The sequence below is a fragment of the Spodoptera frugiperda genome, chromosome 9 (assembly GCF_023101765.2).
Source record: "Spodoptera frugiperda isolate SF20-4 chromosome 9, AGI-APGP_CSIRO_Sfru_2.0, whole genome shotgun sequence".
NCBI classification, from domain to species: Eukaryota; Metazoa; Arthropoda; class Insecta; order Lepidoptera; family Noctuidae; genus Spodoptera; species Spodoptera frugiperda.
This window is the reverse complement of record NC_064220.1, coordinates 6,727,686-6,755,072: the sequence shown is the minus strand read 5'-3', so window position 1 is coordinate 6,755,072 and position 27,387 is coordinate 6,727,686. Positions and strand designations below refer to the sequence as shown.

The 27,387-nt window shown below is 36.2% G+C and overlaps 1 protein-coding gene and 1 long non-coding RNA gene across 4 annotated transcripts in view; one reads left to right on the top strand and one right to left on the bottom strand.

The window, feature by feature from the left end:
- LOC118271360 (histone acetyltransferase KAT6B) overlaps positions 1–4,199 on the bottom strand; it is a 39,159-nt gene extending 34,960 nt beyond the window's left edge. For both annotated transcript variants that reach the window (XM_035587435.2, XM_035587437.2), the window contains exon 1: positions 2,504–4,199. In XM_035587435.2, the coding sequence (XP_035443328.2) occupies positions 2,504–4,103 (1,600 nt within the window). In that variant the 5' untranslated portion in view covers positions 4,104–4,199. The remainder of the gene's footprint in view (positions 1–2,503) is intronic.
- A 13,257-nt stretch (positions 4,200–17,456) lies between these two features.
- The window catches only part of LOC126911047 (uncharacterized), a 436,837-nt gene continuing 426,906 nt past the window's right edge, over positions 17,457–27,387 (top strand). For both annotated transcript variants that reach the window (XR_007705604.1, XR_007705603.1), the window contains exon 1: positions 17,457–17,575. This is a non-coding gene — a long non-coding RNA (uncharacterized LOC126911047). The remainder of the gene's footprint in view (positions 17,576–27,387) is intronic.

Genomic DNA, 27,387 nt, shown 5'->3' with positions numbered 1-27,387 from the left:
AAAAATTAAGTTTGGGAGAGCCATGCTTCGGCACTAATAGGCCGGCCGGAATAATACTACGACCTCACAGAAAACCGATGTGAAACAACATTTGCGTTGTGTTTCGTTGTGTGCATGAGACAACCGGAGGCCCAATTACCTCCATTCCTAATCCTCCAATCCCCGATTCCCCAACAACCCTTAAATAACCTAACCCCCAAAGGGCCGGCAACGTACTTCTGACGCCTCTGGTATTTTGGGTGTCCTTGGGCGACGGCGATTGCTTACCATCAGTTGCCCCGTCTGCTCATTTACTATAAAAAACATGGCGGAGATATGAAAGGTTTTAAAAAAATACCCAAACATAATAACTTTCGTATCTATGACGTCACAAAAATGTCTAAAACAGAAACTTCGAATAAAAAACAACATGTTCCTTGTTTGTTTCTAATACCCAATTACTAAAATAAAAATACACATGTGAACCGTCGTATCGACGTCAAGATATAATATAAATGTCAATCAGTTACAATAAGTAATCAATAAGGCCCATCCTATTACGTGGGAAGCAGATTCATTACTTTAAGGAAAAACTTCTCATTATTTACGAAAAATTTCTTGTTTTTTTTTCCAAACAAAAGTCGGATAACTATCAAAAATTGTGGTGTAACATAGCTGTGAAACGAAAACCTTGTCGAAGAAATTAGGAGATTCTTTCTTATTCTACTATACAGCAATTTTATATAAAACTACAAATTTCTGTATTAAACCTCTATTCTAAGACGTTAGAGTTCAATTTTGCTGAGAGCACGCTCTTTGCGCGACGAAAGTATTTTGGGGGTGAAAGGAATTGCTCATTCCTATGGTACAACTTTTGAGAAGGTGAAATGTACTCATATTTTTTTGTATTACAATTTCCGCAAATGCAAATTGGATGAAAGGTCCAATATGTCTAGGAGAAGCGTAAATTTTTACGCAAGTTTTATCCAGAGACGTTTCATGTTCGCCCACTATGCGAATTGCAAAGTCATATTATTTTATAGGTTAATTTAAAACTTTTCGTATAGGTCGTTTAAAATTTTTTGATAAAAAAATTCATGAGTCGGCTATAAAATTCGGTTTTTTATATTCCATTTTTTTAGTGTACTGATGTTACAGTGTGTAAAAAAGCCTTTGTTACGCAATAAGTATTTAAAATAGCTGAAAACTGATCTTAGCCAGATGATGAATAATTACATTTTTCTGAATATGGATTGTATGTGTTCTTTTTTTATTTTAACCTCCTTTCTCTGACACCTAGCGACTGCCAATAATGATTACTTATCATAAGTTACATAGAAAGAATTGAATTAAGTTATATGTTAAATTAGAATGGAAACGTAGGAAATGTGGAGTCGGTATATGGATATGGTTACCGGAGCCCCGGCTCCAAAACTAAGGTTAGGAACGAGGTGGTTTTTAGGCAGTAAGAGTCTGACACTCCCTCCCGCTTCTCCCAAGGCAGGTAAAGACATTAGATTAATTTCACCCCTCTAAAAAAAGTGAAATTAATGTTCCCTTCGAATAAAGAGAAAATAGAAACAAAAGATAATTACCTATTCATTCAGAATAGTAATCTATGATCAAAGAAATTAGTCTAGTCGACTCTAAATTAGTAACTCAATTAAAGTATTATTCATTAACGAAATAAGTGAGAAGTAGATATTGTTCGACCTAAGTATCCATTTTAGAATTATAAATACTAAGGTATAATCTTGGAAACTTTAATAATTTCCAAGAAAGGTAACGTTGTTATCCTTACCAAGTGAAATACCGTTAAAATAAAATTCAAATATCTTCTTCATTAGTAATTTAAGCTTAAGTATCGAATTCAGTCTGTTGTTACTTCATTTCTATTTATTTATTTTGGCGTTGTTTGGTTGCTTTAGTTCCAGCAATTGGTAGCTTGGATTTCAGAGTTTTTGCGCAAGTGAGCTTGAGACGTTTTATGCTTAAAATTGACCAGAATATTAGAGTTGCTCGGTGAATATTGTAAACTTTAGGTGTTAGTTTTAACACGTTAATCGCCAAGTCGGACCCTGGTGACCGACATATTTTTCTTTCGGCTCTTTTTTTTCTTAATGCTTTAATCAATAACGAAAATAATCTACACAGTCATTAGTTTTAAAAACTAATAACCAAAATTGGAATGTATTTTGTTACTGTTTCAGTACTCACCTTACACATTATACGGTTTTATGTTGAACTAGCTCCATTTTTCATCTAATGAATTTACTTATTCAATTATAATCTGACAAAACTGTCATTTAGTTTAATACCCTTTAAAAAAACCTATCTATTCCCATGTGTATAAAGTATATATTTGGTTAGCATATTCTCAGATAGACAGATGAGTTATTCAAACCAGATATGAAATATTAACGCTTTTCCTTGAACGTGATCTTCAAATATTAATTATTATGCAGATAAGATCAAGCCCATAAATCATCTTCTCATATCTACAAGATTAAATCAAATCACTTACCCTTCTCCCGATGATAATTCTCTTCTTTCTTCTCCGGCTCTTTATGGTGATGAGTGGAAGCTGGTACAGCATCAGTGACCGCATCACTGTTCGTAGACACAGCATCAGTTCCTGACGGCCCAGTCTGAACCGTGGTATCAACTATTATGGAATCTGAACCAGTGGTGTCGGATCCTGTGACTTCAGTACTTGTATTGTCAGAAGCTGTCGTTTCCTTAGATGTAACTTCAGTTACTGGGGCTTTTGTAGTAGTCTTATTCTTCTCTTGTTTAATCGCCTTACCAGTTGTTGCAGTAGAAGTAGAGTCAGTTAAATCAGCTGCGGGCTTCTTGCGCTTCTTGTTCTTTCTCCTTTTAGGGAAGAACAGCGTTGGTTCTCCTTCTTTGCCTTCCTTCTCTTCTGGTACTAGCGAAATCCTTTCATTACCTTCTACTAAATCTGGTACACCAGGCGTTGCTGAATATTTAGCTGAGAATTTTTCTGGTTTATTTTGTTTTGGTTTTGCAGTATTTGATTGACGTGCTTTTGCCTTTACAGTGGTTGTTTCCTCGCTGTCATCGTCATACACTATGTACAGTTGAGGGTTCTTGAACACAGACAGTTTGCCAGATTCTATCTTCTTTTCTTTCTTCTCCTTTAGTTTGCTCGTTCGTTTCGGCACTCGTGTGGTCGTTGGTTTTGTTCTTTCGGGGCTCACCTTGTATTTTTCATCAAGTGACACATATTTCTCGTCGTATTCGTCGTAGTCTGGATACTTCTTTTTCGATTTCGGCTTATCATCATATTTATCATTTTCTACCGGAGAAAGCTGCGCTTGAATCTTTTGCCTTTCAAGTTCTTCTTTGTAAATTTCTTCTTCTTTAGCCTTTTCTGCTATTGCCACTTGTTCCTTAGCATGGCGTAATTTCAACTCGTCAACAGTATCCAAAATTGCTTTTTTGGCTTCATTTTCATTTTGGTCTTCTTCTATCGGCTCAATTAATTTCCGTTTTTCCGTATTGCCTTCTTCGTAGTCAAGATCGTCTTCATAATTTCTTGCTTTCTTTCTGCTACTGGGAATTTTGCTTTCTTCAGCACTCTCCCTTATTTCAAAAGCTTGATTTTCTTCTTTCTCGCTTAACTCTGAGGTACCTTTCTGTTTTGCTTTCTGAAGGGCTTCTACGACAGTATTTGGTGCTTTTTGGGTTATTATGTTAACAACACCGTCTATTTCGGAAATTTCAGTGTGGTTTAAGGCATTAGGTTTACTTGGTTCTTGGGATGGCGCTGACCTATTGATGTCAGACCAATCTTTCTTTTCGTAGTAGTCATCATTATCGCTCTCACCTTGGCCTTTTTCAAAGTAGTCATCGCCTTCAGATTCAGCTACTGCTCTAAGCACGAAGTTAACAGGTGGTGCTAACCTCTTCTTAGGTTTACGAGCAACCTGAACGAATTCTCCAAGTTCCTCACCATGTTTGTTCTTGAAAGGTACCCAATCCGGGAACAGGTCACCTAGGTTCGCTTCACGTTTTGTCACATTTTGTTCACTCACAGTCCCTATGCTTAGTGCATTGGTGGTAATAACAAAAGAAATTAGAATTAGCTGTGTCGCTATCATTGTTATCGTGATTATTGAAGCATAACTCAATTAGATCACTACACCGGAGTGATTGTCCGGCGGCTGCGCGCGATCAACTGTTTGTGTCAGTTTAAACTACTATTATTTATATTGTTTGACAAACGATTCTCTTCGCTACCGATAACTATGGCCAGTTGAGAATTGTATGGATCAGTTAGCGTCGGTTTACAAGTCGAGCGCAGTCCAACTGCGCGAGTTACTGAATGAAATTCTTTAGCAATAAATTATGACGTCATTTGCTTCTATCGTAGTTTTGGGTTTTTGTTTAATAGTTGTTATAGTATTTGGCTACAATAATATTAGTGGGTTTTATTTCCAGATATATATTGACAGATATTATTGAATACATTAACGACTTTTATTGTTAATTTAATTAAAATATGTACATCTTGACAAATAAAACTAAAGAAACATGAAACAGCAACATCGATTACGCACCTACTTATCTCGATTTTTTATAATTTAATTGTATTTGAATCTGATGCCCTGAGATGAATTTCTGATGATCGGGATAGCACAGAACCCCAAAAATCCGGAAATCCAATTACAACAAAATACCATAAACACAATGGTTGAGATCGTGTAACATTTAATCTGTTATATTAATAAGCTACGTTTCGTGTCGCGGATTCGATTTCCGCATTGTGCAAATATTTGTGTTTGGATTCCAATGTTTGCGGATATTCGCTGTTGGTTTTCATTTCATTGGGTTTTTAAATTAAAATCAGTTTTGCTGATGTAGCTTTTTTTTTAATAGCTTGAAGGTAATGAAATAAGAATGAGATGTGTGTTATATTCATCAAAACTAAATACATTAACCTAATTGCATTAACAAAAAGTAACAGTAATATATGGACAGTTGAAAGGCTACTGATCTAAGGTACTTTTTTGCAATATTGAGTGATATACATCATTCGGATGATGGAGAAAAAAAATCGCTGATTTCTAACATCATCATCATCATCATCAACCGAGAGATGTCCACTACTGAACAAAGGCATCTCAGGGGGAGCCCTTAGTCCTCCACGTAGAACGACAACGATTTCTAACATGTATATGTATAACTTTATATCGCAAAAAAAATAGCTTAGATCAATTAGTCTTTCAACCGTCGATATAATAATCATGCTTTGTAAAAGAACTTAAAAATATCATCGATTCCGAAATTGAATTCCAAACCTCATACTCAGCAGCCTCACTTGCAATCTCTGAACCATAAACTACAAATAAGTAAAAAAACTGTAAAATTATTATTGCATGTCTCATCCACGTTAGTGACATCGACACCTAAACCGAAGACCGTGCCGTGAAATCTTGAATTATCAGACCGATGTTACACAGACGAGCGTTTTAAACGCTGCGTTTATTATTGAACACATTCAACATTTAATCTAAGTACATGTAATAAACCGAACAACTAAAGTAAACCTTTTATTATTGTCAAACAAATAAAGATTAACTACATAACAGGTTTAAAACCAAATTAAACTTCACGCAATCTTTTTTGTCGTTACTATAGGATTGCGAGGAAAATTCCCGGTTAATATATGAAATGTTCTGTCAAAAACAAAACAGTATTAAATAAACAGCCTGCGGCATTAAGCCCGCCTTGTGTACAAATTTATGTGCATGAAGAGGAGTTAAATAAATAGATAGTTTTAAAATCTGACACAATTTAACAACTGAATACAATACATATCTATTATTTGGCCGGTTTGTGTCTAAGTCAATCGAGAAAATAAAAACTACTGTTTCCATTATACATGACTACAAACCTCTATCAAAAATGTTCTTCCAATAAACAAAAAAAAAATAAACTATAAAAAAGTCTAAGTTTAAAACAGAAACTTCTATACAATGTGATAGGGGTGAGACTTCTAACCCGTTAAGGCTGAGTACTACATCTAATTTTATCGACAAAAGTCGGGGGTCGAAGGGATCGAATCCCCTCCCCCTAAAAATTATGGCTAGTTTAATATTTTTTTTACTTTTTTTGATATCAAAGGTTGTAAGCGTCGTAGAAACAAAAAAAAACGACAAACGGTAGCTAATAACCTTGGCTAACTAATTCATTACTTGTTTTATATGTATGATAATGTTTTGGTGAGAAAAAAAATCATTTTGAAATACTTTTGCCGAAAAAATCACTATTTTTCAATATTTTCAATTAGGTTTTTTTGTCGATAAAATTAGATGTAATACTCAGCCTTAACGGGTTAGAAGTCCCACCCCTATCACATTGTATAATATGAGCGTTTTACAACTCAGCGTTCAAACCGCAGCGTGTCGGCCGTCGCCCGCCCGTCGCCCGCCCGGCGGCCGCCCGTCGCCCGCCCGTCTGCTCCTTCAAGGCTGACTGACGAAACTCGTGTGACGGTCTACTCCTGTAACCCTTGCGCCACTAGCAAAAACTAGGGTGACTGACTCTGTCGTCTGCCAGTCCATTGTGTACATAGAACTGTAATTGAATCAGTTTTCTGCAAATCAATTATGGTTCACTTACCCTACCTACTTGAACTGTTATTCTTAATTGTCACGTTTTATATGTAATCAAATTGAGATGTTTTTTTACTCAAATATCTTGGTGTGTGATAATGGAAGTAAAGAATTGTCTCTTTCTGGTGTCAAAAGAGATAAAGGGGGGAGCGGTGATCTCCAAACTGCCTGCCAAATGGAAATGGCATGAACATTGTAAACGAACAAACCGCCAGATGCTAAGTAATTTTATCTGTGTGATTGTATGACCAGATGCAAGACAGTGACATACATAATCGTATATTCTGTCCTATATGAAAAACACGAGTTTATGAAGCGTCATTACATTAGATAAATAAGTAAAAGTGATTAAGTATATTCGCAACTTTGTCATAATTCCAGATTCAGGGCTTTTCCACCAGAGATGTGCTATGTAGTAGTTAAGCTGTGAAACTATGTGACCGTTTTTACTGATACTAAGCTATGAAGCTGTGCCAGGAAGATGCGAAGCTCGAATATGCGATGTATCGATAGTAGGGAAGCCATCCATAGCACGCATCTTTCCATATAGAAAACATAGCTTAGCTGAGTCCATTTCCACCAGTGCTAAGTTATGTGTACCAATAAATATGATTTGTAGAAGCCAAACGCATCCACAGCAACGTAGCATAGCACATTTCTGGTGGTAAAGCACCCTCAATCTTAAAACAAAAAACTATCAGAAAAATATTCTGCAAATATTTCAATTACTTCATACCCCAGCATGTTAACCTACACTAATTTGTAATCAATTTACAACACTATCATTCAGTATTAAAGTCGAAAATCACTTGAAAATAGACACGTCTAAAAATCAAGACTAAGTTTTAAATCTCTTTCGTTCCACCAAAAGTTAATTTAAATATTATCGATCCACAAAAACACTATGAATCGTTATAAATACTCATTTTAAGGAGTTACAGTTTTTACTTAACCCCGCAAATTATCAGATATCTGAAGGTTTAAATATCAGTTACCTTGGCTGCGTCTTGCGTAAATAATCCGTTACTGCCATATTTATTTCGGGTATATTTCGTGGCGAATGGAGTATAATTAACTAACCTCTAAATATGATTTGTAGAAGCCAAACTCATTCGACAGCAACGTTAGCATAGCACATTTCTGGTGGTCTGTCTTAAAACAAAAATGTACTATCAGAAAAATATTCTACAACACCATTGACAATTACGGTCATAGGACCAGCATGTTAACCTACACTAATTTGTAATCAATTTACAACACTATCATTCAGTATTAAAGTCGAAAATCACTTGAAAATAGACACGTCTAAAAATCAAGACTAAGTTTTAAATCTCTTTCGTTCCACCAAAAGTTAATTTAAATATTATCGATCCACAAAAACACTATGAATCGTTATGCAAATACTCATTTTTTTAGAAGTTACGGAGTTTTTTAATTAACCCCGCGGTTATCGCAGATATCTGAAGGTTTAATTATCAGTTACCTTGGCTGCGTCTTGCGTAAATAATCCTTACTAATATTGTAAATGGGAAAGTGTGTTTGTTTGTTGATGTCGTGGTGGCCCGAACGTTTAAGACGCCTATTTCTTTGGCATGAGAGTGCGGATTCGAAACCTCCATTGGTTTAGGCAAGTACCAATGTGTCTTTTTTGAAAGTTATATGTACTTTCTAAGATTATTTAAACACCAGTGACAAACGGTGAAGGAAAACATTGAGAGGAAACCTGGGCTCATAATTTCTAATCATAAGTTTAAAATCACCAACCAGCATTGAGCAAGTTTGGTGATTAATGCTCAAATCTTCTCCATGTGGGAAGAGGCCTTTGGTCAGCAGTGGCCACTTATAGGCTGATGATGTTTGTTTGTGCTTTCTTCAAATCACAACGAACCTAGTTAACATGATTTTTTGTGTGAAATTAATTGGAGGGTTAGAGAGTGACATAGGCATACTTTTTGTCTCTTTCTAATTTACCTATTTCCTAAAAAAAGGGGTGAGAGTTTGTATGGAACCTTTTTGAAATTTTCAAATAGAAATCTGAAAATTGGTATATGAACTTTTAATGACTAACAAAAAAATCGTGCCATTTAAAAAAAAGCGTGGGATTCCGCTGGCGGAAAGCTAGTTAGTAATAATTGCATTATATTTCCGGTTATTGAACCTCGATGATTAATAGATCAACGGTAGGTGGGTAAGTCAAAGTCAAAGTCAAATCATTTATTCCAATTAAACCATAAACAGATAAATCGTGATGTCACACGATATTTAAGATCAATCTATCTTCGAAAGTATTTAATTGTACGTGTGTAATGTTTTAAAATGAGCTGCGGATAACGGTTACCGGGGCTCCGGCTCAAAGCAGGAGAAGGAACGGGGTGGTTTTTAGTAAGTAAGAGTCTGACACTCCCTCCCGCCTCACCCAAGGCGGGAGAATCCATAGGATGATTTCCCCCCCTCAAAAAATGTTTTATAATAATCTACTAGACGGACATAAAAAAGTAGAAAATAAAAAATATTTGGATACTAATCTAATGATAGTGGTCGGCAATGATAGTGGAAACCTTCGAAACTGCAATATTTAATCAGCCAAGCATGACAATTACAGCATTGTATTGTATGGCACAGGCTCATTACTTTTTACATAGCTCTCTTTTTTTTGACGGGGCATCTTCGTCCAATAACTCCTCCGACCTTGGGTGTGGCGAGAGGGAGTATCAGACTCTTACTGACTAAAAGCCATCCAGTTCCTACTCCTTTGGGATTACTTATTTGACAACACCATTCTCTGGTCAACGCGAAACTTTTAAATTGCGATTACCCTCTTTGACAAGCGTGAAGATTATGGCAAACACGTCTTTAAAATTACGTCACATATCTAAGAACACTTGGGTAATTAAGACGAATCCAGCGATGCCATGATTGTCGAAATCCATCAAGCCGTTTCGAAGAAATGAGGTAATAAAGAATATTATGCTCATACATACAAGATACGCGCGAAAAACATAACCCTTCCTTGGCAGTCGGGTAAAAAGGAGGCCTATAATTCAACAGTAAACTGCCTATTAAGGTCTTTTTTGAAGGGGAATATCATCCAATGACCTTAATAGTGCCTTGGGTAAGGCGTAAGAGAGTGTCAGCATCTTACTGACTAGAAACCACCCCGTTCCTACTCCTGCTTTTCGACCCGGAGCACTGGTAACCAGCTAGGAAGTCCGCAGCTCCGGGTACCACCAGTTAAGTTTTGAGTTTAACTAGTGGTGTGAAATACGTTGGGACAAAACACTCGTAGTAAACTACAAAGCATCAAGTAATCGTGAAACGCTATGAATGGTTTTTGTTACTATTACTATTGAATCTGAAAAAGTTTTGGCTACGCGTAGGTGTTAAACAGTTATTATTAGATATCGATTCCAATATTACTGACCGTTCCAGAGTTCTAAATTACCGCTGACATTTACATTGAAACAAAAACAAAAGTTTTCAACTATTTAAAACAATTTTCTATTTTAAAATATTTGGGTAAAGCTTCCATATTATATTAACACCGTTTTGTTTTTGAGGGAGAAATCATCTAATTATTTCTCCTGTCATAGGCAAGGTGAGATTGAGTGTCAGACTCTCACTAACTAAAAACCAACCAGTTCCTACTCCTGCTCCTGCAGCTGCGGACTGCATAGCGGGTCACCGGTGCTCCGACTCGAAAAGCAGGAGTAGGAACTGGGAGATTTTTAGCCAGTAAGAGTCTGACACTCCCTCTGGCCTCGCCCTAGGTGGGAGAAGACATTGGATGATTTTCCCACATCAAAAAATGAGAAAATAGAGACCAAGAATATAGGATATAAGATCTCATATGGATATACATATATTAAAGATCTCATATGGATATACATATATTAAAGATCTCTTATGGAAAGGAGCTTCATAGTCTACTAAAGCCCATACGAAGTTGATGATGAATAATAAATTATCATCAATGCGATGTGATACCATCTCGACCGGAGAAATATGAAACCAATACTTAGTTTTTGCCTAACCTCATTTAACCTTATTACAATAAGTTTCAAAACTAAACCCTAGAACGAAATAACTAGAACAAATTAAACAAAGCAAACACAGTATCGCAGTACATAAATTCATTTTGTACGGTGATTCGGTTTCTGCTTACTACACTACTGCATTCACGGTGCAATGATGTCAACTATCAAATAATGAAATTAGTCAAACACGACTGTGGATAAATCGAAGGTAAATTATTTCTACACCGTTCTAGAAAGATCATATTTATAAACGATGAACTATGATTTTGAAATTTCGTGGATCAAGTGGTTGCAGGTCGACTGTAAAGCAAGGGGTTTGTGGTTTGATTACCGGATCGGGCATAGTTTTTTTGGAGTTTTTTGAACGATTTCTTAGTTAGATACTTTTTTTACGTTGCCTAGTACACTAGGATTTTCTCCTGTGTCGTGGGTGCGATTACAAACATACAAGTTCACATTCACATGACATCCAAAGCCGAAGAAAAAATTTGTGGATCACACAAAGAGTTGCTCCGTGCGGGAATCGAACTCACCACACGTACTGCAGTGGTTTTGTAGGTACTTGCAGGTATCCGTGTGCCGTGTCGATTGCTTACCATCAGGTGACCTGTCGACTCGTTTGTCCCCTTATCTCAAAAAAGCTATTAATATTATATATTTAAATACTTAAAAAAGATGTCTTCTCTGCTTACTCCTTCTGCAAAATGTATTATTTTTATGAAATTATTGGAACAACTGACGGATTACCTGCTGTTAACCAATCGGCGCCACCGACGGACACCCGAAACATCAGAGACATTACAAGTGTGTTCCTAGTCTTTTGGGGTTAGGACCATCAGGATTGATATACGGAGATTGAGAAAATTGGAGAGGAGGGCGGTAATTAGAACATTATAAGTCAAACTACTTTATTTATAAATTACCTGCCATTTTATCGAAGGTCAATGAACTTGCAACTTGTAATCGCGAGCAAGCGTGATTACTGATTACCAAGATTCCGGGTTCATTTCCGTATTGAGCAAAGTCTTGTTGCCTTTTCGAAATACATCACTAAAGAGCTTATTACGGTCATTCGAACATATTATAATGGGCGATCAAATGAGTCTATTGTGTACTTTCTTACGTAATATTTTGACAAATAGTTAGCTTGCTTTTGTTGATAGAAGTAATGATGTCGCTCATACTAACGGCAGTCACAGACTTAGCTGTAATATATATTATAGTACGTCTAGAATATATAACATATTATGTTAAATATATAGTTTTAACTATATAAATATTTATGACTATACAACGTGTAACAGACTTAGCTGTAATATATATTATAGTACGTCTAGAATATATAACATATTATGTTAAATACTAGTTAATCATATAGTTTTAACTATACAGCGTGTAACAAAATACCCATATACATCAAGAAGCGCTGATGAATACAGCTTGAATAGAATCTCTACACGAAGATTCAGCTTAAAATATGTACGTTTAAAAAAAATTGTACCAAAATACTTGATTGGTTCTTGATTTCTAATCATACAAACATGTCACAACACTACAGGGACCACTCGCTAATATTACGAAATATTTCTTCTGTCAATCTGATCGCCTAGTACCTGTCTACCTAATTTTGAATCACGCGGCGGCGCGATTTGAAAAATTCATAACTTGGTACCATGAAAACATGAGTTTAAAAAACCCTTCCCGTATCGTTTGTTATTTTATCTAGAAACCGTGCAATTGATATGTATACCCCCTTTTTGTTACACGTTGTATAAATATGTATGACAGTATAATAGGTTCCTGAACCTACGCTGCGTCGTTTAGCCTCTAGCATGGCTTGTAACTAGTCGTACTAGCTAGCTCGGCAAACTTGGTACCGCCTTAAACATTTTTTTTTCTTTCCTTTTAAACCTTCCCTGGACTTCCACGAATGGTTCAAGACCAAAATTAGCTAAATCGGTTTAGACATTCTCAAGTTTTAGTGAGAAAAACGAACAGCATTTGATTTTTATATATAGGAAGAAGATAGTTAACCCTTAGCCACCTAACGTGTATTCCAGTAACACATCCACCTAACGTCGGTCATGGTGACCGCTTGGGTTTAAGTACTATTAATCCGATATCACGGTCACAACGACTTGAATCAACAGTCTATACGTGGCCACTGCTGACCAAAGGCCTCTTCTCGCAGATTTGAGCATTAATCACCACGCTTACTCAATGCGGGTTGGCAATTTCAAACTTATAATTAGAAATTATTAGCCTTGGTTTTCTCACGATATTTTCTTTCGCCGTTTGTTAGTGGTGTCTAAATAATCTTAGAAAGTACATGTAAGTCGGAAAAAGTCACATTGGTACTTGCCGTTGATAGGTTTCGAAACCGCACTCTCATGCATGAGGAGGGCGTCGTAGACGGGCGTCACACCTCCGGGCTACCACGTCACCCAGAATATGAAATATGAATACATGTTTAGAAATTTAATTATATATTATAGATTGGATGGAGATAATGTAATTATTTGTTATCTATACTATAATATTATAAAGTTGAAGAGTTTGTTTGTTTATTTGTTTGTTTGTTTGTTTGAACGCGCTAATCTCCAGAACTACTGGTCCGATTTGAATAATTCTTTTTGTGTTGAATAGTGCATTTATCGAGGAAGGCTATAGGCTATAAAACATCACGCTATAACCAATAGGAGCCAAGCAGAGCGGGTGAAACCGCGCGGAAGTAGCTATGTACCATATTTGTAACCATAATAGGCGTAACTAAATGTAGATAACAAATAATATAATTTATCTCAAATAAATTCCAAAATATTCACATGTGAAAAATGTTCACATTTTATATTTTGATCCTTAAGACCCTATGACAAAGCCCCCTGGTCCAAGTAATATTTTTTCTCTCGTGATGCCAGGTTAGCTATACTATAATATATATTACAGCTTAGTCTGTGATGATGTCTTTATAAATAGCTAATAATAATACCAACACTGAAATCTTAAGCAGCATGAAATAAATCAAATTACTCTACATTGAGGGGAAATTGGCGACAAAACAGTCTTACTAAACATTATATTACACAACTTTCCATTCTATTCATAAGACACTAAAGTTCGAAATCAAATAGCAACATTATTCTGAAAATTATAACTTTGACAATGGATTGTGAACTATATTCTGTTTTACTGATGGTCGAGAATGCGTTGATAATATTAATATGGTACGAATTATCGAAGATAATCAATTTCTTAGACAGTTTAGACGGACCGTAGCGTTTGAAGGAGCTATTCACCTGTTCGGAATAAGGAGGTTTATCTATTTTTATCTTAATTAATTGGGTATTAAAGATTAATTTCGTTTAGCTACATTGAACTTTTTATTATACGTACTGTTAGTTTTGTATTCTACGGAAAAGTAGTTTGTAACTTGCTTTCTGTTACTGCTGACTATAAGATTTAGATCAGACCCTTGGGTCATAATTTGGCTGTTCAACCTTAATTAGTTCAACCCTAGCTCGTTTCGCAGGTGTCGAAAGAACTACCAGATAGACAGACCAGGCATCAAATCAATGTAATTGGCTGAATCGAATCTCCTCGTAAATCATTTAAATAAAAACTACCAGTTTTAATCATGATCTTGCTTTGTTAGGATTTTCTGCGGATTTAACAGTCAGTTTAATACTCTTTTTTTGTACAAAATAACAGCGTGATATTGTTAATTTAAAAATGCTTATTTCATCAACTATTATCGATAAAAAAGGAATTATAAGAAAAAACTTTTTTTTTCTAATTTATTTATTGATTTTTATCTGAAATGATACGTACCTTTTACAATAAGTATTGCTTACAACTAGTACAACATTTTAAGGTTAAGTTTTAAATTTGGAAAATCTGGGTTACTTGTAATTCTTGTAAATGTTTCAATATCTGTATTCTTCATCTCTTTCATTAGATACTAACGAACACAGAGAACACAACATTAAGTTATGTTTATACGAGTATTATAACTTTCGTGAAACATTTTTTTTTATTATTATTCATCGTGTGTTGCGGAATATTGCTCAAGAATGCTCTGCTCCTCTAGCATGGCTTGAAACTAATCGAGTTCCTCGTCAAATAATTATGTCAGTAAACTAAAAAACATAATAAATTAACAATAAGTCAGTTAGTGATGGCTCACGAGGTTATCGACATGTGGAATGTGGATTCGGCTATCGTTGTGCCGATAGTCGTGTCGGCCAACGGATTAATACCCAACAGCCTCGACAACCACGTTAGGAGGCTGGGGTTGGGCGGATGGATCAAGGGCCTGATGCAGAAGGCAGTACTCCTCGAAACGGCACGTATTGTGAGGAGGTTTCTGTCTCTGGAGCCCTAACCACCGGTGGCTTGGACCATGCTCCCGCTACTGGTCGGCTCCTATTTTTATATTTTTAAATATTATTTTATTTTGTATGTGTAGTATTTAAAAATGTAAATTTAGAGAATTTTAAATAAATATAAAGAATAACAATAAGTCAGTTAGTGACATATACTGCTATATAAAATTGTAATAATTCTGCAAGCTTCTGACCCATTCGGTTATGGTTTTAGCAAAAACCAACCTCCTACTTATAGTCTATTATATTATTCATGAATGATTTTGATCGATTCTGCGTTTTTTGAGCATTCTCCTTTATGTCACCAACAGATGGTAATGCGCTATTACATAAAGGCTGGCCACATAACTGAAATGAAAAGTGAAAGGTATCTCTTTAGCTCTTTTAATAATAACATACTTAGGTACCACATCGTGTATTTAAATTTCGGAATGGTACACTATATCGTATTTTTGCTCTCAAAATGGCCGTAGTATGAACCGCTCGTTCTTCGTCCAATTGGGAATTAGCTAGAGTCACACCATTGGATATTCAATATTTGAAATAATTAATGCACGATTGGCGCAGTGGCTGGGTGACGAGCTCCCGCGCAACGTGTAGCGGATTCGATTTCCGCACGGAACAACACTTTGTGTGATCCACAAGTTGTTGATGTGTATGTGAACATGTATGTTTGTTAACGCACCCTCGACACAGGAGAAGATATTAGTGTGGGGCAACGTCTAATAATAAAAAATACACGTACTTTTTTAACAAAATTACTTAAACTACTTTCTATGATATATTGATTTCAAATATCGAGAGACGTTACGATTTACGACATTTTATAGGGTAACGTGACATAACATCCTCCCATTCCTAAAGGGGATTGACCAACTTGTATGGGACTTTGGCTATTTTTGAACAAGCACTTCAGCTAATAATATATGTTTGATTTATTAGTTCATATCAGTAAGAATGAAGATACAAACTTAGTTTTGTATCAAGATTTATATTTAGATATTTTTTTAAATTTTATTGAAACTGATTATGCATGAAATAAAACATTTTTTTTTCTATTAAATTGCATTATTAATCCGATTCATATGTAATTAAAATATGGTCAAGGAACTCGGCAGGTGGATTAATAATTTTCTGGTACCTTGCCCAGCTTAAAAACCAAATAATAGTTATTATATGTGCACATCAACCTACTGTTCTATGACCAACCATGCAGTTGCAGCAATAATGTTTTATGGCTGTCCTGCCTTTAGTGTTATTTTCATATAATATATATACAAAATATGTTTTCCTACTAATGTGTCTACTTTGTATTTTCCCACGCAATAAATTGGAGTTTCAACACTCACAATGCAAAAGAACAAAGCGAATAATATCTGTCATTTTGACGAAAAACACAACAGATTGACAGCAGATTGGCAGCACTAAAGTCAAATTCAAAGCCAACTACTACAAATACTTGGTCTTATCATAACAAATACCAATAAAAATCGATTTTTTAAAAGTACAAATTGATACAAAGTTATTAGCGTCAGACATTTACTAAAATATAAATAAAATTATTGGTAAATTACATTTTTGTTGAGCAGCCTGTTCAAAAATAGCCAGATTTGGACAATCTCCTTTAACTCCATTTTATCCAAGTATGGTAACCTTATACGACAAAATAAAATAGAAAAGTACGTGTCTAATATTTTTTCATTATTTAACTGACGAACTAATACATTTTTAATTTTCATACCTTGTCAAGTACCCTGTCATCCTACCTATGATGACATGGTCAAAAATTAATTAAGAATACATAATATATATTATGTGCCTAGATACGTCCAAAGCATATTTATATCTTTACAACTATTTCTTCCTGATAAAATATTATAGTACAGTAATTTGCCGTTAATTCAAGTGCTTTATGTCCACCATAAACAATGATAAATATAAATGATAAAACTTAATAGAAAAGTATAAATATATCACACTTGGTATTCCCTGAAAGGACGATTAGAACATCAGAAGTGCCTTTTATCCTCGAAGGGGTAGGCAGAGCTGCACATTACCGCTATTATATTGTACACCAAATTTTCACCATTTGTGTTATAAGTCCCATGTCATAGGGGGTAAACCTATTGCTATATACTGGGCAATTCCGGACTCCGTGCTGCTACTGAGAAATTTTTGAAAAATCGATATAAACCCAGTAATACTTTGCCCGACCCCGGAATCAAACCCGAAATCCCTTGTCCAGCAGTCGCACTTGCGTGAAAATATTACTCTTTTATCAGGAAATTAGTTATATGAATTTGTTAGTCCTAACTCGTGCTATACATATTATGTAGACTGGGCATATAGTAGAATGAATATAGTAGTTTTCAACAGTGTCAGTCTGACAGTAATACCTAGTATACTGTGCCTTCGTAAACAAAAGTGTGGGAGAGCCATGCTTCGGCACGAATGGGCCGGCTCGACCGGAGTAATACCACGGCCTCACAGAAAACCGACGTGAAACAACGCTTGCGTTGTGTTTCGTTGTGTGAGTGAGGTTACCGGAGGCCCAATTCCCCCCTTCCCAATCTTCCCCATCCCCATTCCCGAACAACAACCCTTAAATTCCTAACTCCCATAAAGCCGGTAACGCACTTGTAAAGCCTCTGGTGTTTCAAGTGTCCATGGGCGGCGGCGATTGCTTACCATCAGGTAATACGTCAGCTCGATTACCGGCATGTCCCATAAAAAAAAAAACTTGTATACTTCTTATTGTATATTTCTTTTTTTTTAAAAAAAAACGTTGCCCCACATTAGGATTTTCTCCTGTGTCGTGGGTGCGTTTACAAACATACAAGTTCACATGCACAATGACACCCAGACCCGAAACAACAATTTGTGGATCACACAAAGAGTTGCTCCGTGCGGGAATCGAGCCCGCTACCCGTTGCGCGGCAGCCAGTTGCCCAGCCACCGCACCAACCGTGCAGTCAAAGTTCTTGGTCTCAATTTTTAGGGTACAAAAAGTGAAGTTCCCTAAGAAAAGATCCTCCGACCAGGCGAGGTGATCGTGTCTGACCAGCTTTCTGCCCAACTGTTGTTCGTTGGGATTTTTTATCCATGTTTATTCGCATCAAAACTTCATAAATATGTTGGATTTATGACGTCATTCGTTGATTTGCTCGTCGATCGTCTATGCGACTTCTGTCATCTGCCACTTTTAATGTGTCGCCACAACTCAAAACAACTTGGCTAACGAACCACTTTTTAACCGACTTCTTTGTATATTTATTTTCACCCTTATTTCTAAGCCCTAAAACCAAAATTTGACTGAAAACAGCAAGACTACGTTCAAAATAATGTAGGTACTATTATTTCAAAGTACCCTACAGAAAGAACAGTACGTTATATTCAAATAGCTTCATAAAACGGTAGTGTATCTGTGAGCTTGCAGTGAGGTTTTGTGTTACAAGGCGTAGATATCTGATGCTGGACCGATGGGCTGAAAGGATGGTTTTATGGAAAGAGCAACCAGGAATTGCTTTTTATTATAAACATAGGTTTAGGTTTAAAGAAACTTTATTCTCAATAAAAACATACAGTCACTTACTTGAGAACAACACTTATTTAGGAAAATTAACGTTATCATAAATCAGGTACAGACTACGTAATTTAAAACAAACAAATTCACCCATCCAATGCAGTAATTTCCCCATAAGTGGTTGATTTGCGATATATTGGCTAAGTTGGGTTTTGAATGCACTAAAAGAGTATAGTTTTCTTATACATGACGGTTTTTATTGTAAAGTTATGCTCCTTCAAAAGTCAAGTTCTTTTTGCCATAGTTGGTTCTAACAAACTGGTCTGATTCTGGTTGATTGTAGCAAAATCTTTTTTGTATGAATAAAAATACTTGTTTATAGGTTTTGGGTTTTTTAGTAGATTAATATTTATATAGACATGGCATTGTTGCTAGTATCTAAAAAAAAAAAATTCAATATTGAAAAATCATTCAATTTAAATTAATAGGCACAGATATTCATCGTTCAATAGCTGCGCCTGAATTTTCAATAATAACTGTAATTCGTTAAACTTAAGGACTTCTAAATTGAAGGAAAAATATAGGCGGACATAGGTCAACACATTGTTGGTGCCAAATATTTTATTAAATACCCCTGCCCTACATTTTCTCCAGAAACAGTATGTAACAAACTTAACAAATAATAACTATAATCAACTCATTTTCAAAAACAACAAAGAAATTTTAACATTGAAAATAATTCAACCTTTGGCACAGTTCCAAGGCTGGCTTTATCTAATAATTTTTCACCTTGCAACCCCAATAACCTTCACGTCAAACACAGTAAACTGGCAACATTAGAACGAAACTGTTCTCATTTCAAACGGTTTTCAATAAATATTATAAAGGTACTTAATATCCATTTGTTCCCTGAGGAAAAGGTACACAATTTTTATGGCACAAGCCGGCAAACTGACAGACCTGATGGTAAGCAATCGCCGCCACCCATGGACACCCGAAACACCAGAAACGCCACAACAGCCCTTAATTTCTAACCCCAAAAAGACCGGCAACGCACTTGTAAAACCTCCGGTTTCGGGTGTCCATGTGCGGCGGCGATTGCTTACCATCAGGTGATCCGTCTGCTCGTTTACCGGCTTTTAACTTTTTTTTTAAGTGAACACACTATGATTTTCTCCTATACCGTGGATGTGTTCACAGTCATGTAAGTTTGTATACTTATACACCTTATTCCTAGGCCAGAAACATAAAGGTAGGTACTCTTATTGAAATCTAACAGACCTACATCGCCATATTTGGGAATACTTGTTTATTAATCCGCACACTGCACAATGAATAAACTTGGTTGTTTTTGCAATACTATGTTAATCATTTTTTTTTACATTTAATGGGTCGACGTTTGGCCGCTATCTCACCTGATGGTAAGTTCATTGTTGTCGTATAGTTGATTGCATTAATTATATTATCAATGTAACCTCGTGACGAATTCTATGACAATACTGATGATGACTAATTCTATCTATTTAATTTTAATAAATCTATTTAGTCCGTTAGTTAGGTAATTAAAAAATATTGGGCAAGTACTTTTTTATTTTCTTATATAAGATATTATACTAATACTTAGATAAAACGAATCAAAGTTTAGGAATGGGAGCAAATACGTCATTTCTACGGTTTACACGTACATAGAAGTGACGTCACGCGATATTTCAAATCAATATATCTTCTAAAGTGAATATTTCCGTAAGAAAATAAAAAATACTTGCCTAATGTTTCAAAATACTGTACAAGACGGACATTAAAACAAAAAATAGTTACCTACCCTATACCTACTGTAAAAATATAATCAAAACAATCCTGATAGGTTATAAAACAAAACCCACTTGTTCGCCTAGTAAAATATTTAGTCGTACTATAATAAGACCCATTATTTAAGAACTATGTATGACAACATGAACGATTGTTACCTTGTATACCTTGTAAACTTTCTACAACTCTATGGTTATCTACGTCAAAAATATTATCATTTCTTTACAATGGCTTGTAGTAAAATAGACTAAATAATTAGGTCACTAGTAATGGTTTAAATAATACGACATTGGATGAATGTTAATATAAACATTGATACTTATTGTGTTACAATAATTAGTACCTAATTGTATTTCTATTAAAACAAAAATGTTATTACTTAGTTCATGATTGCTTAGTGTTATACTAACCCTTTAGTTATCCAGAGCTACGGACTACTACCCCGGAGCTGCGGACTACCCCAGAGCTGCGGACTACCCCGGAGCTGCGGACTACCCCGGAGCTGCGGACTACCCCGGAGCTGCGGACTACCCCGGAGCTGCGGACTACCCCGGAGCTGCGGACTAACCCGGAGCTGCGGACTACCCCGGAGCTGCGGACTACCCCGGAGCTGCGGACTACCCCGGAGCTGCGGACTACCCCGGAGCTGCGGACTACCCCGGAGCTGCGGACTACCCCGGAGCTGCGGACTACCCCGGAGCTGCGGACTACCCCGGAGCTGCGGACTACCCCGGAGCTGCGGACTACCCCGGAGCTGCGGACTAACCCGGAGCTGCGGACTACCCCGGAGCTGCGGACTACCTTACGGGTTACCGGGGCTCCGGCTCTAAGAGCAGGAGTAGGAACGGGGTGGTTTTTAGTCAGTAAGAGTCTCACACTCCCTCTTGCCTCACCCACGGCGCGGTGGCAGGAGTAATTGGATGATATTTCCCCTGTAAAAAGCCTTTAGTCAACGAAGTGGACTTTATATATTCAGCTAAATTAGACGTGGGAGAGCCACGCTTTTAAGCGAATGGCCGGGCTTGGCCGGAGTGATACCATGGCCTCACATAAAAATGACGTGAAACAACGCTTATGTTTCGGCGTGTGAGTGAGATTACTACTGGAGGCCCAATTCCCTTCCCCATATTTACAATTCCCACATCCCGGATCCTTAAATCTCTGAATCCTATAAGGCAGGCAATAGACTTGTAACTCCTCTGGTGTGGATATACCCAATAATACCCATAGCTATCCATGGATGGCACTGATTGCCTACCATGAAGATCCATACACTCGTTTATGGCCTATCCCATAAAAAATCTCATCTTAACCCCTCAGCCTGTTCCTTAGCAGTCACCTCATAAAAAACTTACACATACAACGAAATTTCTTTATATAACCTCAATCATTGCAAAAAAAGATGATCTTTATCACGATTTACGACATTTCACTAAACAATTTAATAAGCAGCATTATCGATAAGCAGTATTAAGATTACAATGAACAAATATAGTTGTAATTTATTTAGATTATGATATGATAATATACGGCCGGACGGATGACAGAGCCGTAAAGGGTTATATTGGGGGAAATGGGTGTGGTGGACACATACCCACTAGATAAACCGACGCCTCCAATCAATTTTAGTTTAATTCTAAACATTTATTTGAACACCCTCTACAATTTCATTTTTAAATACTACTCCCAAAATACACTTAGACACTACTGCTACACTTTGGAACGAGCCTAACTTCACTTACAGGCAGACTGACGGACAATTCAATTTGACGTTTCAAAAGTGCCTAATTTAGGATTAATTGAAATAAATCGAGCAATCGATGGTTAGGGCTCCTGAAAATACGAGCCGTTTTCAGGAGTACAGTCTTCTGTCTTCAAGCCTATGATCCATCCGCCCAACGCCAGTCTCCTACGGTGGTTGTCGAAGCTATTGAGTTCTAACCCATCCACCGGCCTATTATCTGTACAATGATAGCCGAATCCACATTCCACATGTTGACAACTTCGTGAACCAAGTCATAAAAAGGCATAAAAATCAATAATTACATAACATCTTGGTTCCTTTCAGTATTCTACAGCCCAGTCTCGAAGACAAACTGAATGGTGGTCGTGATAGTCCAGCTACTATTACAAACGAGAGGAAAGAAAATACGCCAGTGCACACTACCCGGCCGCTACCCGGCTTGTATTCCTTCTTATAACCACGTTGGTTGGTTCAAAATCAAAATAACTTATACATTTTAGACACTCTTGACCGATTTTAAGGAATCTCTAAGGTAAGATAGGTGATTCATCAGCCTATAAGAGAGAAGTAAAAATGAGAGGTTAATTTTGGTAATCTCTCACGCTAAATAACTGTGAGTAAAGAGATGGTTTTGGGGTGCCTTGTGTAAGTTTTTTTTAAGGAATACCTAAGTTGGTACATGGTCATATTAATCACCTGATGGTAAGTAATCGGCGCCACCCATGGACCATACGCAACACTAAAAAAGTTATAAGTGTGTAACCGGCCCTCTCTCGTCTCTCGCCAGTGGATGCAGGTGGCGGCTTGTCGTTGTACATGGAGGCCTTTGTTCAACAGTGGACGTCTCTCGGCTGATGATGATGATGAACCGGCCTCTTGGGAAAGGGATCTGGTCTCCTAAATTAGCACTCATACTACGAACTACAATACAAGCGTTGTTTCACGTCGGTTTTCTGTAAGGTCGTGGTGTCACTCCGGTCGAACCAGCATGGCTCTTTAACATCTATACTTAATATTATAAAGCTGAAGAATTTGTTTGTTTGTTTGAACGCGCTAATCTCCGGAACTTCTGGTCCGATTTGAATAATTCTATAAAATATCACGCTATGACCAATAAGAGCCAAGCAAAGCGGGTGAAACCGCGCGGAAGTAGCTAGTAAATTATATACAGACCTACACAACATCAAACCTGTATCACACACATATATAAATAGCATAATTAAACAGTGATAGGTACCTTCCACTAGGTATGTAAGTAGGTATATGGTAAAATAAACTATAAATCATCACCATGAATATATAATGGAAGTTTAATCCATTCTAGTCAAATAGGTCTAATGAGGTATCATTATACGTAAAATATATTGATGTTTTTACACGTAGTTCCACATTTTATATTATGGGTATTATATTTTGGAGTACATATTATAATCCAATACAAAAAAATGGAACATTAAAAGCCTGCCAATAGTGTGATAAAACTATCTGTTGCCCGCGATTACGCTTGCCTTTTAAATACTGAAAATGAATATGATTAGAACTTAAAACAGGATATTTACCATGTTTATTAATTTCTATGAGTTTCGGATATTTTGGCACTGTTGCAGTTTCAAGTTCTAATGATAGTGTTAGTGACCATGTCAGTTTAAAAACTAATAATTAAATCTGGATAACAACAATACGGCTCTTAATAATCACCAAACGACATACAAACACAATCACACCCATACCTGGAAAAACAATTTCTAGGCCACACAAAGAATTGCACTTTATAAGAACTAAATCCGCGACCCCTTGCGCAGTAGCCGGTTGGTCAACCACTGCGCTAAACATATCATTTTGTTACAACAAAAATGTAGCCTAAATTATTCCACTGCGTTCTGTAACCCTAGCTGGTTACCGGGGCTCCGGCTCAAAAAGCAGGAGTAGGAACAGGGTGGTTTTTAGTCAGTAAGAGTCTGACACTCCCTCTCGCCTCGCCCAAGGCGGGAGAAGTCATTGGATGATTTTGCTCCCCCAAAAATATCTTTATATCAAACTCAATCAAAGATAGCCCAGCTGTTAAAACAAACAAACACATTACTCACATATTTTATTAATCCTATCTATATCTTTATATATTATATTTTATATTAATATTATAAAGCTGAAGAGTTTGTTTGTTTGATTGTTTGTTTGAACGCGCTAATCTCTAGAACTACTAGTCTGATTTGAATCATTATTTTTGTGTTGAATAGTGCATTTATCGAGGAAGGCTATAGGCTATAAAACATCACGCTATGACCAATAGGAGCCAAGCAGAGCGGGTGAAACCGCGCGGAAGTAGCTAGTCCTATCTATATGTAGAATATAATATCCATATGTAATAAAATAAAATCCCTTAAAGCAGAAATATTGCTAAAGATATACATAGTCGAATCAGCGTTACAGCCAATCTGAAACCGCGTGGCCACCTCATGAGGTATGCGTGGGAACCGCAAAGCATGCTTTACCCATTATTAACTAATAAACCCAATAAAACATGGATTATATTAATAATAAAGATTATAATTTATATCTTAAAACACTTAAGATAGTGATCCGTGGGCGTTTACCGATAAATCGAATATCTACGTCACAATATGACGAGTTATCGTTTCCCTTATTAGGTAGATGTGTGCAAAAGTCAATGTGTATATTGCAATGTTTTCTGCAACACCCATTTTTCACCAGTTAGATACGCTGTGAGTCCCATGAAATAGAGAAATTAAATTATACGTAAAAAATCTATGCATATCCATGAATAAATCTCTAAACTACTGAAATAATTTTGCACAATTTGAAATCTTGTGTATTAAGTATCTTTCTTGTGTATGAGATTGAGATAGTTACAATTTAAAAAGATGAATGTTAAAGAAAAATAAAATATTTGGTCCGAACTTTATTGATTCTGTGTAAAAGTAAGAAAATTTTTCTTAGGTCTATCTACACTCAAATTTTAGTCATCAGACGAAACCTAAACATCATACACTATCTGTGATGTAACCGTTATCATAAGTCTGTGGCAAAACGAACTCATAGTACAAATATGTTATCTAAGATTTTATCAGTACCTTCATTGAGTATAGGCGATATTCAATCTTATTCATGTCTTACCAACGCCCAGTGAAATGACTCTTCTGACCATTTTCATGAATACTCAATACTCAATTCCTCATTGCATTCTACATGTAAGACTTACTGCTGTAATCAGAGACATTTCATGATTACCTAAACTATTTCTCAGCAATGCTTTTGTTCCAAAAACAATTGCTAACGATTGGGTTAAGTAATCATTAAATGATTCTGAGTGCGGCAGTTACGAGGTTGATTTAACTAGGACACGACCCTGTCGGGCACAACAATATAAGTTTATGAGAGAACACAGTTTTACATGACATTTAAAAAGTAGGTATATCCAATGACATATGCAATACAAATCAAATAAGTTAAATTAACGACGAAGTTAGAGGTGGTATCATTAAAAAAAATATATATATAAATAATCAACCCAAACCAATCATCCCTTAACCTTAACTAGAAGTTTCTTAAACTTAAGTAAGTATGTCAGGGAGAATCTAAAGTAACCCCTTACTTTTACACTTATAGCTTGGGTAAAATGTAGTTAAGTATCACGTTAAGAGCTGCGGACTACCTAGCGGGTTTACCGGGGCTCCGGCTCGAAAAGCAGGAGTTGGAACGGGGTGGTTTTTAGTCAGTAAGAATTTCACACTTCATTTTGCCCAAGGCGGGAGAAGTCATTGGATGAATATCCACTCTCAAAAAAAATACGTATAAGAGTGGCTTAGGGCTTCGTATAAAACGGCCGTATGATGAATGAATAAAAAATCTATGTATATTTAACCGATTTATTTAAATATAGTATTTATGCAATTTGGTTTCTTTACCAGTACGGAACCACAAGAAATATATTTTCGCAAACACAGTTTCTCTCTTTTGTAATATCATCCTGACTTTTGCTTTTTTTCTATTCACTTTGCATAATCTATACTATTATATAAAACTGAAAAGTTTGTTTGTTTAAACATGCTAAATTCTAGAACTTTTTTTGTAGTATAAACCGGTAAACGAGCAAACAGATCACCTGATGGTAAGCAATCGCCGCAGCCTATGAACATTCGAAACACCATAAGCATTACAAGTGCGTTCCCGGCCTTTTGAAGTTAGGAATTTAAGGGTTGTTGGGTTGCGAACTACTGCTTCGTTTTGAAAAATAATGTTTGTGTTGGATAGTCACTTTATCAAGGAAGGCTATAGGCTATAAAACGTCACGTTATGACCAATAGAAGCCAAGCAGAGTGGGTGAAACCGCCTTAAAGTAACTAGTATTCGATAAAAATGAGTGTCTTATCTATTACTCATACATACTTCAAATATTATGCTATAAATTTATTTTTGTAAAAGGTTAGTCAGAGGCAGAGGTAGGATCAAATTCAAAGTCAAATCATTTATTCCAATTAAACCATAAATAGGTACTTTTGAAATATCAACAAATAAATAAATAAGTAATAGTCTGTCCTTCAGTGAAACCAGGTGCTAATTCCAAAGTGTAGCTTTGAACGGAGAAGAACGAGCAAGAAACTCCATTCAATCTTCTATGTCGTGGTTGTATTTAAAAACTTACTTTAACATATATAATTATAACGTCCAAAATCGAAACAACTATTTGGAGACCACACAAAAATTACTGAACGCTGTTTTAGCTTGAAATGTTCAAAGTGAACGATAATAGGCTCGTTCCTAATACATTTGCTCCTCATTTATAGAATACTAGTTTTTACTCTCAGCTTTACATGCATTAATTAGTATATGTAATTTTCCGTACCCCCAACTACACCTGTGTATGCAAAATATCTTCTATAATATAAAAATAAGTCGGGTTTTCCTTCCTGACGCTATGACTCCAGAACGCACGAACCGATTTCCACAGTTTGGCATTCATTGGAAGGGCCTCGGGCTCCGTGAAGTTTATAGCTAAGATAGTACAGTTTATAAAATTCAGGAAAAAATCAATTTAAAAGCAGAAAAACTGGGAAAATCATTTGGAGCGAAACAGAGTTCATCTGGTTTGCTAGTCGATGATAAAAAATTGTAGGTAAATTGCAAAAATGGATGAGGAAATAATTATATTGCACCGCAGACAAAAATTCAGCTATTACGCCACTAAATTTTTTATATACAAACATACAAACTATTTTTAAACTGCTATTACTTTATATAGCAAAAGATTACATAG